At 37.0% G+C, this 12025-nt stretch overlaps 1 protein-coding gene and 1 pseudogene across 1 annotated transcript; both read left to right on the top strand.

Annotated features, from left to right (window-relative positions):
* Window positions 1–4911: 4911 nt before the first annotated feature.
* On the top strand, window positions 4912–6091 carry LOC145800412 (protein FAR1-RELATED SEQUENCE 5 pseudogene; annotated as a pseudogene).
* An 11-nt stretch (window positions 6092–6102) lies between these two features.
* LOC145801635 (protein FAR1-RELATED SEQUENCE 1-like) lies at window positions 6103–7564 on the top strand. Its single transcript, XM_082893377.1, has 2 exons — window positions 6103–7230; window positions 7317–7564. Exons 1-2 carry the CDS (start codon window positions 6151–6153, stop codon window positions 7530–7532), a joined length of 1296 nt encoding a protein of 431 aa, XP_082749503.1. The 5' UTR covers window positions 6103–6150; the 3' UTR covers window positions 7533–7564.
* The last annotated feature ends 4461 nt before the right edge of the window (window positions 7565–12025 follow it).

Consider the following 12025-nt stretch of genomic DNA (forward strand, 5'->3'; position numbering starts at 1 on the left):
GATTTTCAACTACGGGTACCCAGGTCCATGTTTTCAAACTCATAGCACGAAAATCCCAGATTTGTGATGGCAGATTATGATCAAACATTCGTATTTTTCATGTTTTCACACTCATGTTCTTCATGTTCATCAACAGAGGGAAACCCAGAGTTTCCCGACCTCTTTTCCTTGCATGTGGCCCTCGGGAACACACCTCGGCAAGGAGGTGTGGAACCTCGGCCTAGACCTGGTTGGTGCCCAGCATGTTTTCCGAAAACATTTGTGTACATGAGAGACTTGTTTGAAAGCGCATTCAATAGGCTTTGCCATGTGTTGTAGGACTTGGGCTTGTCTCGACCCCGACGTGTGAAGAAACGATGTGAGTGGTATTTCTAATAAAGCTATGTTACACTTGTTTTGATAAATCTTGTTTTGCCTTGTCTTGAAAAGTATTTGATTTAGCATGAATGACTATCCCTACTTGCATATTAAACACTATCTTGCTTTGATGACATGTCTTGACAGTCCTTAGTGCTAGAGGACTATAAACTTTCGCAGCACAGCTTGTCTTGACAGTCCTTAGTGCTAGAGGACTATAAACTTTCGCAGCACAGCTTGTCTTGAAAGTCCTTAGTTGCAGGGGACTATAATGCAACTGCACTCTTGTCTTGGGAATGTCATCACCCTCTTGTATTAAGTAGATGTAATAACATCCAAAGAACTTGAAAGGCCGGCAATGAACTTGATTTCCCTCTTGATTGTAAAGTATGCTATGTATTGTTTTGAAAGAAATCTTGGATATCAATCATGCAAACCTTTATTTCTAATATCATTCACTGAGTATCCAAGCTCACCCTCTCTATATATATATGTAGGTGATGAACAAGAAGGCATTGAGGCCTAGACGTGATTGCCGACGTGTTTTGGGCGCATAGCCGACATGTTTTGGATTTGTGTTTTGCATCGTCTTGAAGATCATGCTTCTCAGCTTATTTTTCATTTGCACTTGTATATGTCGGCTTGAGAAGCCTTTTGGTCAAGATGTGTTTTGTATTTCATTTCATTCTTGTATTTAAGTTGTAAGACTTGTAAAGATGTTTGATGTATGACATTCTACTGGACTTACGCACGGCTCTCATGGACTATTTAGATTTTGTATATGTATATATATTGCTTCCGCACTTGTAAGCCCCATATTTTATACTCTGATTGTGTGTGATTTTTGTAAGACGGCCTTCGGTAACCTCGGGTTACTGGCCATCACGGCACCAAACTACTAGGGGCGGTTTAGGGGCGTGACATATACTCCATTTAAAATTTTTGTGGCTATTATAGAGATTTTGGATGAAAATAACCCACGACCCCATGTGGGTATATTAATTTTGTCAAAAGAAGACAACTCATTAAAATCACATTTGTCAAAATGATATAACTAATCAATTTTAATTTTTCAAAAAGTGAATAGTGACCAGCCAACCAATTAATCAATTTTGTCAAAATAATACAATTAATCAATTTTAAATTTGTCAAAAAGTGAATAGTGATTAGCCGAATTTTTTCAAAATCATTAATAGTAATACTTTTAAAATATTTCTATTTAAATTAAATTTGTAACAAATATGTGACGACCAAAAAATAAATAAATAAATAAATAAAATCATCCCACTAATAAAAGAGAATCTGGGGGAGATGGCTAAAAAGCGACCAAACCTCTCTCTCTCTCGTAAAGGAATATAAAAATAAAAGAGAGTGGATGCGTTATCATGAAAGGGGAGTGGGGTTCTATAGATGTAAAGAATATTTTCTAGAAAGAGAGAGATGGGTCTGATTGTTCTCAATAACTATGGGTTATCTCAATTCGGTTTTGTCATCTGCTGGCCAAGTTTATGCTGATGATGCACCTGCCAACGGTGGTGGTCTCAGTCAGAATGGAAAGTTCATTTTCGGGTCATGGCATTCATAAGGATAGGGGTGTGCATAATACCGCTGAAACCGTCAAAATCGTACCGAATCGCACCGTCAAGGTAAATTCGTTATTATTTACCAATCGAATTGCCGATTTTTGGTAAGAAAAATGGAAAATTCTAGTGACACTTTTATCAATCCGCCGGTTTCTATTTTTCTTCCAAACAGCACCGACCCGCACCGCTATTAAATCATGTTTTATAAGATTCTAAAATTTTTTTTTTACTTAAGTTTGCTTGTTGTTCTATACCTTAGAATATAGTATTACATTACTGCTCGAGGAAAATTCAAGATGTCAGTAGTCCAAAGTAAATTTGGATTCCAATTCACTTTTCAATCTTTTTTTTTTTTTTTCTGGCCATGGTGCAAACTTGCATCAGCTCACTTTTCAATCTAAATACTTTTCAACAGTAAACATTTTCAATATATTGTAAACCCTGAATGATGTTAATTTTATGTATTGTATTTGATCATTGTAGCTTCCATAGATGCTTGTAATGAACTGATGGCAAAGTCGTTAATATTATCATATTGTTGCTACATTAGCTGCATTAGAAGAAAGCTTCGCAAGATGCTTAACATCACGGTATCTTTCGTCTTTTTTTTACTCTTTGATTTAAGTTTTGTAATTTGAATTATATTTTTTATAAACCGCCAAGGCAAATCCGTCATTATTTGCCAACTGAACTGCCGGTTTTTGATAAGAAAAATGACAAATTCTAGTGACATTTTTATCAATCCGCCACCCGCCATACGATTTCTATTTTTCTCTCAAACCGCACCGACCCGCACCATACACACCCCTACATAAGGGGACGGTGAAGGTAGATCGGCCGGTCTCTGCTCCGTCGCATCTCCGAACTTCTTTTTCCTTCAAATCCAAACTTCCTGTCCACCGCAGCAGCCCTTCCTCTCTTGGCGGAGCCACCAAGGACAACGCCTCCGTTTCTAGAAGAGTAAGAGTGGCTGTAAGATTTCGACCCCAAAATGTTGAGGAGTCGGTGGTAGATACAGATTTTGCAGACAGTGTGGAATTGCAGCCAAAGCTTAAAAGGTCGTTCTTCGACTTTATCCGTAGACAGGAGTTCTGGTTTGTCTGGTCGCAGAAAGTGGGAACACCGCAGACTCAGGATTCTCGTTTCATTATGCTTCTGCAGGTGGAGATCAAAGCTGGTGATGATGTGAGGTTGGATCTTAGGGGTCACCGAGTTCGAAGTCTCAATTCTAGTGGGTTGAACTTGTCACCTAATTTGGAGGTAATACACGTGTGTGCATGGAAAATACTTGTTTACTTGCTAATATTCCCACGTACAAGGAAGTCTTTCCTGGTCTGGAGAGTTGGCAAGCTGGAAAGGTTGCATCTTGGCACAACCTTGAAGGGCACTCTATACAATGGTTATGTGTATTATGCATAGATAGAAAAGGTATGATGGCTGACATCACAACAGCATTGGCCACTGTAGATGTTACGATATGTGCTTGTGTGGTAAGTAGTTGAAAGAGATCAATCTACATGGCAACCTCTATTTTCTTGGCAGGTGATTGTTAAGTATATTTTATATATATTTATAACTTTAGTGGTGGGCCTTGTTTGCATAGGTGGTATTTGGCCCATATATCTGTTGTAAGATTGTGTTATGGGCCGTGAAATTTGCGTCCAGATCCTCTAGAGTTAGTCTCTAGAGTGATCTCCTGAAGTGGATGATCAAACGGCTGTGCTTCAGCCTCACCAAAACGACGTCGTTTTGGTGAGGATTTTCCAAAAAAAAAAAAAAAAAAAAAAAAATCATATTTTCGATTTCAAAATTCCCCCAGGCTGAAGAACGCGAACACAGATGGCGGGAAGAAGCAGAGCCGTGAAAGAAGGAGAGAGGGAAGAAGACTGAGAGAGCCTGCTACTTCGTGCATCCCGTCGCTCCACCGTCGCGTTGCCACTGTCCTGCCGCCGCCGTGGCCGTCGCCCCTGTTCCAACCGTGTGAAGAAAATATAGGTATTTAGAATGTTTAAATATATGTTTTAAGTTCAATTTTTTTTTTTCTGGTCTCCTCCAAATCAATCCCAGATGATAGGCCTATGGTTGAGAACATAAATTTTTTTTGCAATATCTGTGTTGTGCTGAATATTGTTCAATCCGTGGATTAAATCCATTAAATCTATTCATTTCAAATCCATGTATCGAAATGGAGCCTCAAGTGGTAGGGGGTTTGAACTATGAAGATATATGCCAATGTTGAGTTCTGGGTTAGGTGGACCAAAACAGGACCTGATCCTATACTTGAAGCTGGATTCTTACTTGTTGACAGACGAAGCAATATCTGTGTTGATTATTTAGAAAAATAGTTTAGATATATATATATATATATATATATAGATAGATTTAGAACAGTGAACAGTGGAGATTAAAAACTTCCAAATCCAGCTTCTTATAGTATTCTTATGCAACTAATTAAATTTCCACAATCCAATCAAAGCCCCCTTGTTGCTTGATATCCTTTAAAACTTGGCTTACTAAAACGGCATTCATGAATTAAATTTTAGCAATCCTTAGGGATTTGATATTAATTCCTCAATCATGCAAAACACAAAATTAGACTGATCAATGCTGCAAAGCAAGTAACCCAGGGCTTTGTATTATTGTACAGTCATAAGAACACAAGGTCACAAATTAAAATTGACAAAATATTACCTAAGAGTGCAAATGCTAGATGGTCATGTATATTAAGCAACATATAGTGCATGAATGCTTCAAAGGACTCATTTATATTTTTTTCTTTTGAATACCTGCTGTAGTGCACATCTTAAAACCACACTGTGGTACATAACAAAGACCATAATTTAGTTTGTATTATTCAGTTTGTTTTTCGTTGATTATCTTATTCAGTTTGTATTATTTTGCAAACATAATGTACAGTTTTTGTGCTAATATTGAGCACTTCTTTATTTTTTAAGTGACTTGCCACATTGATATGGAACCTAACAATCATGAGAATGACGGGGGTCAGTGTGATTGGAAGCCTAGAGTTCGCATGACATTTGATACAAAACAAGAAGTATATGATTTCTATAATAGTTATGGAGGAAGGTTGGGCTTCAGTATTAGAAGGGGTTATGTAAACAAGAGCAAAGAGGGGCAAATCACTTCAAGGAAATTTGTTTGTAATAAGGAGGGATTTCGGGTTGTCGACAAGCGAGATTCATTAACAAAAAATCCTAGGCAGGAAGTGAGGACTGGTTGTCAAGCCCGACTTGTTATTAAGTGGGATAGGAACATACAGAAATTTTTTGTTAGTGATTTTGTTGAACAACATAATCATATCTTTGTACCAACAGAATGTACGCATATGTTACCATCCCAAAGGAAGATATCTGCATCACAGGCAACCGAAATAGATTTAGCTGAAAAATCTGGAATCCGTCTTAATGCTGCATTTGAGCTCATGGGTAATGAAGTTGGTGGAAGGGAGTCACTTGGGTTCACAAAACTAGACCAAAAAAATTATTTGAGAACGAAGAGGCAAAACAGTTTAGCATATGGGGAGGCAGGTAGCATTTTGCAATATTTTCGTGACAAATCATTAGAGAATCCATCTTTTTTTTACTCGGTCCAATTAGATAACGAGGAGCAGATTACAAACATATTTTGGGCCGATGCTCAGATGATCATGGATTATGGCCAATTTGGTGATGTTGTGACTTTCGACACTACTTACAAGTTAAATAGTGCACATAGACCATTTGCGTCTTTTGTTGGATTTAACCATCATAGGGAAACTGTGATATTTGGTGCAGCTTTGATGTATGATGAGACCGCCGATTCTTTTGTATGGCTTTTTAGAAGATTCTTGGAGGCAATGTCAAGTAAGGCTCCAAAAATAATTTTTACAGATCAGGATGCTGCAATGGCTAAGGCCATACCTGTTGTCATGCCTAACACAACCCACCGCCTTTGCACTTGGCATTTGATGCAAAATGCATTAAGGCATGCGAATTCTATCTTCAAGGATAAGGCGACGGTGAAGGATAAGGGGATCAAGAGTGTTTTATCCACGTTTATGTACGACATTGAGGATGAGGAAGAGTTTACGTTAAAATGGGAGGAAATGCTTGACAAGTATGAAGTAAGAGATAATCATTGGTTGAAGTTAACATTTGGGGTGAAGGAAAAGTGGGGTTGGCCATATGTTAGAAATGCATGGGGTGCGGGCATGAGTAGCACCCAACTTAGTGAATCCTTTAATGCTTTCTTGAAGGATTTCATTCAGTCTGATCATAACTTAATGCAATTTTTCATGCATTTTGATCGAGTTCTATCTGAGAAGAGGTACAAAGAGTTACAAGCCGAATATGCTCTATGCCAAAAGTTGCCAAGGGTGAATATTAAGGTGAAGATTATGGAGCAAGCTGCAGATGTTTACACAAATAAAATTTTTGAAGAATTTCAGGATGAGTATGTCAAGTCCCTTGAAGTAAACATTGAAGAAATTGAAAATGATGGTGATAGTACCGTTTATACGGTTCTTGATAGTGATGGTATAAAGGTGAGGAAGGTGAGACAGGAGTGTGATGATTTAGTCACTTGCAGTTGTAGAAAGTTTGAAATGAAGGGCATTTTGTGTAGTCATTGTTTGAAGATCCTTAGAGAAAGACTCAAATTCAAAGAGATTCCTTCACAATATATTCTGAAGAGATGGACTAAAAAAGCAAGATCTGAAAATGTGAAAGATAGGTGTGGACATGATATTCAAGTTGATGTAAGATTGCATCAAACTTCACGTTATAGGTCATTGATGGCAATATTCAGATCAGTAGCGTGTAGAGCTTCGGAAAGTGAGGAAACATATAATTTGACGGTTGAGAAAGCGGATGAATTAATTGCAGACATTGAAACCATGTTAAGCGCAAAATTCAACATGCCTTGTTCAGATACTATTCAAGAAAGCCCCCCCGAAAGCTTTGAAGTGGATGGTGTAGCGGATAACAATGTAGTTCAAGCAAAAGGACTCAAGAGAAGAGAGTGCACTAGCAAGGGACGAAGGCGGATAAAAGGTGGTTTGGAGCTTGCGTTGGCAAAGAAAAATAAAACAAGTTCATATAATGCTTCTCAAACTTCCATGTCTGTTACTCCTCAAACTCCTCCCTTATTTTCGGCAAGTGCTCCTGAAGCACCTCCCTTATTTCATCAGTCGGCTCCTTTATTTTCAAGTGCTCCTCAACTTCCTCCATTCTCGCCGAGTGTTCCTGAAGTTAGAGTTTCTTCGTCTCAATTTATGTATCCCGCCTATGATGTAAGTTAGTTTAATAAGAAGTTTTCGTACAGATTTGTAGGTGACTATTATCATTTGAAATTGATATGTGTTTGTTATTGTTGCAGCCAAGTTTTCCTCATCACAATATGCATTTTTCCATGCCATCAATGTATTCCGTCCATGGAACCTATCAAGCATTGCTTAACAATGCAAGTAGTTATCACTCGCAAGCCTCAAATAGTCCCGCATGTAGTGAAGTAATTTATTTTTCACCTTTCCTCTTTTATTTTGTCTTCCATTCATTTAAAGTTACAATTTATTTTATGGTTCCTTTGATGTAATATTATTTTATTTTTTTTTAGGTACTATATGCTCGTGGTCGTGGTCGTGGGCGTGGGCGTGGGCATGGGCATGGGCATATGGATCACACGTCAACATCTTAGCATTCTTTTGTTTTGGGAATTTTTGTGAATTTTTTGTTGGATATGTAATATTGAAAACCTTTCATGAAACTGTTGCTGAAATGTTGCTGTAATGGAGTTTAAATGCTCCTGAATTTGTTGCTGAAATAGAGTTGAAATATTGCTGAAATGTTGCTGTAATGGAGTTTAAATGTTCCTGAATTAAATGTTCCTGAATATTGCTGAAATGTTGCTGTTATGGAGTTAAAATGTTGCTGAAATGTTGCTGTAATGGAGGTAGCATGTTGCTGAATTTGTTGCTGAAATGTTGCTGTAATGGAGTTAAAATGTTGCTGAATTTGTTGCTGAAAAATTGCTAAAATAGAGTTCAAATGTTGCAGATTTTTTGGTTGAATAATGCTCAAATGTTGCTGGTTGCCTAACCTGATGGAACCTTAGAAGATATGATAAAGCAGTTCACATATGCATGCTGTATATATATAAAAAGGCGATGAAATCTGGTTATATATATATTGGTGGCAGGAGTATATTGTTGGCAGTTCACAGTTCACATATATTGGTGGCAGTTCACAGTTCACATATGCATGCTATATATATATATTGGTGGCAGGAGTATATTGTTCTCCTTTCTCTTAATTACAGTTTTACAAACCATTATGATTCCTGTATGTTCTGCCCATGAAATCTGGTTACAATAATACAAAAGAAAGAGCATTGAGGAATTTTCTTGCTCATCCTTGAGCAATAGATGGCTTAAAGGATTAATGTGTTTTTAATAACTAGTGTATTATAAACAGAACGCCAAAAATGGGGCGAAACATTTGCACACCCAAAATCCTGAATCCTATAAGCTATACAACCACTGGCATATACATATCTCTAATAAACAGAATTGAACTCAATCAGCGTTTCTCTCATCCAATTACGTAGGGTTGGGTACGTAGATCTATTTCCTCCATTTGGTTGTTTCACAATCATATCCTCAGTTTACTTCAACATAGTAATGTTTGTTCTTATCACCTCAATTAATAGGACTGGAAAGTGGTCAAAAATTGATCTAGGAAATCCCCATTGTTTGAAAGAAAACTCCTCGACCCAGCTACTATCCAATAGGAATATGTCTATCCTACTACATCTCTCCCCATCTTGTGCATTACACTAGGTAAAGCTTCTACCCCTCATTGGCAAATCAACTAGGCTCAGTTGATCAATCATATCATTCAAGTCATTCATGCCTCTCTCCCTTCTTCAGCATCCCTTCATTTCACTTAGAAATCTAATTTTGTTGAAATCTCCACCTATGCACCATGGATTAGGAAAGGAAAGTTCAATCTCCTTAATACTTCCCAAAGCTGCCTTCTCTTGCTAACATCACTTGGAGCATAGACATTCACCACATAACACTCAAAAGATACACCAGCATACCATGTCATTATCTTCATAAACAGATCTGTATAACACCCATACTCCTCCATTGGTAGTTCAGACTTCAGCTACCCGTGCGCCTGCAGCAATCCTCTCCAAATTACTACATTCTAGCTGGATTATCTTCTCTACCACGTTAGCCTCATTTCCACCAAAATCTATTCTAAGTGATTTCCCCATCTGGACAGTTGCTTTTGCCTCCTTAATCAGCCTTCCCCTTCTTCTATTCGATTCATTATTAAATGATAATGAATTTGAGATTGTAGCAGTAGTTGCTCTAAAGATGGGAAAATTCTATGAAGTAGTAGAACAACTGAGATGGGAACAGAAGAGTTCATTTAACAGCTAATGGACTAGAACAAATAGTGAAAGTAAGATACGATTGGGCGTGATGTGTGCACAGTTCGAAGGAGCAAATTATCAAACAGTTGGTGTGTGAACATTCCAACTGAGTGAGTAAGACAACAATGTTGGTGTTTCCCTTCTTTTTTTTCGTTTTCCAGGTAACCAAACAGAAATAAAGGGTGCAAATCAATGAACAAACTCATATACCATTTTCGAGAGATTATTGAGTGTAAAATCTACAAGCAAAACTGAAATAAGATTGAAATACATATATATGTGTATAAAGGGTGCAAATCAACGATTTAAGCAATACATGAAATACAAAACCCTAACTTCTTAGCAAGATGGGGCGACGGGATAGGGAATGAAATGAGGGACCGAAGCTTACGGCAGAGAGAGAGAACGAAGCTTACGGCAGGACAGTGGCGACTGCGACGGTGGGGCGACGGGACGACTGCGGGACGGCTAGAGGATCCGGACGCGCCTCTCTCAGTCTTCTTCCCTCTCTCCTTTAACGGCTCTGCTTCTTCCCGTTCGTCTGATATACCTCTTCAGCCTGGGGGGGAATTTTGAAATCGAAAATATGATTTTTTTTTTTTTTTTTTTTTTTTTTTTGGAAAATCCTCACCAAAACGACGTCGTTTTGGTGAGGCTGATGCACAGCCGTTCGATCATCCACTTCAGGAGATCACTCTAGAGACTAACTCTAGAGGATCCGGACGCGTGAAATTTGGTAGTTGAAGTGGACCCCACGTGCATTGGCTGCTAGTCTTGCATGATCTTGGACCTGGAGATATTATATGGGCCAAACTTACTGTGTCAGCTATGTTAGATGCAGAGTATGTGTGTAAGTGATTGTTTCATCTCCCCAGCCCCGAGGACAAAGGTTCTGCTGGGGTCGTAAATTGTAGTGCTTTGGATTAAAATGTAGATAGTGAAAAAAGTGTCGTTTGACTCTAAAAAAATTTAATTTCTATTGTCGAAAAATTTGAAAACTTCTTGGCTTGAGGTAGGGATTTTCTTTGAATTATATATATGTTTTTGCAAGATCTAGATGATTTTCAAAATCATCCTTTGATTAGTTTTGAAAATTTGATTATTGATTCAAGAAGATGAGTGATTTTGAAAGTGGGTTTACTTCATTTTCCTTTAAAAATAGAAACTGAGGGTTTTTGAACTATGTTGATGAAAGAAAGATGTTTTTGGTGAGATGTTCTCAAATATTTGCAGATGAATGATTTTTGGTGAGAAAACCTAAAAATTGAGGATTTTTAAAAAAGATGTTAAAAATCTTTAGAATATGTTGTTATATTTATTTTGTGTGCTAAAATAAATGATTTTGAAAATTGTTTATTTATTACATATAAATGATGGTTTTCCATGGAATAAGATAATTGTTGAAATTTTGGAAATTGTTGCTTAAAAGTGTTGATATAGTTTTGAAATGACTAAATTGTTGGAAATGCTTGAAATGCGGGAATTTTGTTATCCCTTGGATGAATTGAAATGAAAGTATTTATTCATCTTGTGAAATTGCATTGGCATATCAATTCATTTGATAACGAAGAGCTTTGAAATTTGATTTGAAAACTTTGCATTTAGAAAAGAATGTTGATAAACAAGTTTTCATGAAATGGTTTTGGGGTAAATACGGTGGTAAGTCTTGGCAGGTGGTGTAAAGGATAAGAGTCAAGCCTTCCAGTTAATATCGGTAAAAATGACAAATTGGTTGTACTTGTATAGTCTACTTGCAGACACCAGCGTAGAGATTGAAATGTGGTGTAGATGATAACTGTCGAGCCTTCCGGTTGATACCGGTAAAAATGATAAATTGGTAGTACTTGTATAGTCTACTTGCAGACACTGACCTAGAGATTGCCAGAGTTGTATTTACCGCCCCCTGAATTAAATTGATAAATTTTGAACAGTTGAAGTTACATAACATCATTAAGCATGATGGTTTTCAAAAGATGAAAATGTGTTTTATTTTCAAAAAGGCATGGCATGGCATGTGTATTCATCTCTTGAAACTTGTGTAAAATGTATATACTTTATTAAGAATTATCTACCAGGCTTTATGCTCACCTTACGGGATTTTTGTGCATGAAAAGATGTGGTGGTTCCACCTAACTGAAGGCATGGAAGTGTGTGTAGAGAGCATAATGTGCCCATTTACTGTGACTCTGATTGTAAGCCAAGGGCTTTGTATGTATGGGTTTGAATAACCATTTTGTGTAACCAGGCTCAAGCCTTGGAAACTTGTAAACCCTTGGGGATATTTGTTGTTTAATTAATTATTGTTGAATTAATTATATTATCGCATGAAGGCTATTTACATCATGTAATACAAGTATGAGGATTTATGATCAGTTTTACTTTAAAGAGCCATGATTATTGTATTACCATTTGGGCATGAAAATGGGGGCGTTATAAAATATATCATACAACTTATATTTTAAACATATAATATTTTGTGTCAAATAACATAAAATGCGTATATTAAAAATCCAAAATTTTCAAATAATATTTTAGACATCATCAAAATTAAACAATATGATTAACAATTTTAATTCTTATATATTATTCAATCATAGATATGGATTCACAACAAGATGGTTACTTTACCAATCTTTTACAAGAAA

Source organism: Camellia sinensis, chromosome 10, assembly GCF_055761805.1.
Source record: "Camellia sinensis isolate YWXY chromosome 10, ASM5576180v1, whole genome shotgun sequence".
In the NCBI taxonomy this organism is placed as follows: domain Eukaryota; kingdom Viridiplantae; phylum Streptophyta; class Magnoliopsida; order Ericales; family Theaceae; genus Camellia; species Camellia sinensis.

Coding starts and splice junctions, on each gene's coding strand:
- LOC145801635 (XM_082893377.1), top strand. CDS start 6,151: ATGAGTAGCACCCAACTTAGTGAATCCTTTAATGCTTTCTTGAAGGAT. Junction 7,231..7,316: donor TTATGTATCCCGCCTATGAT/GTAAGTTAGTTT, acceptor TTATTGTTGCAG/CCAAGTTTTCCTCATCACAA.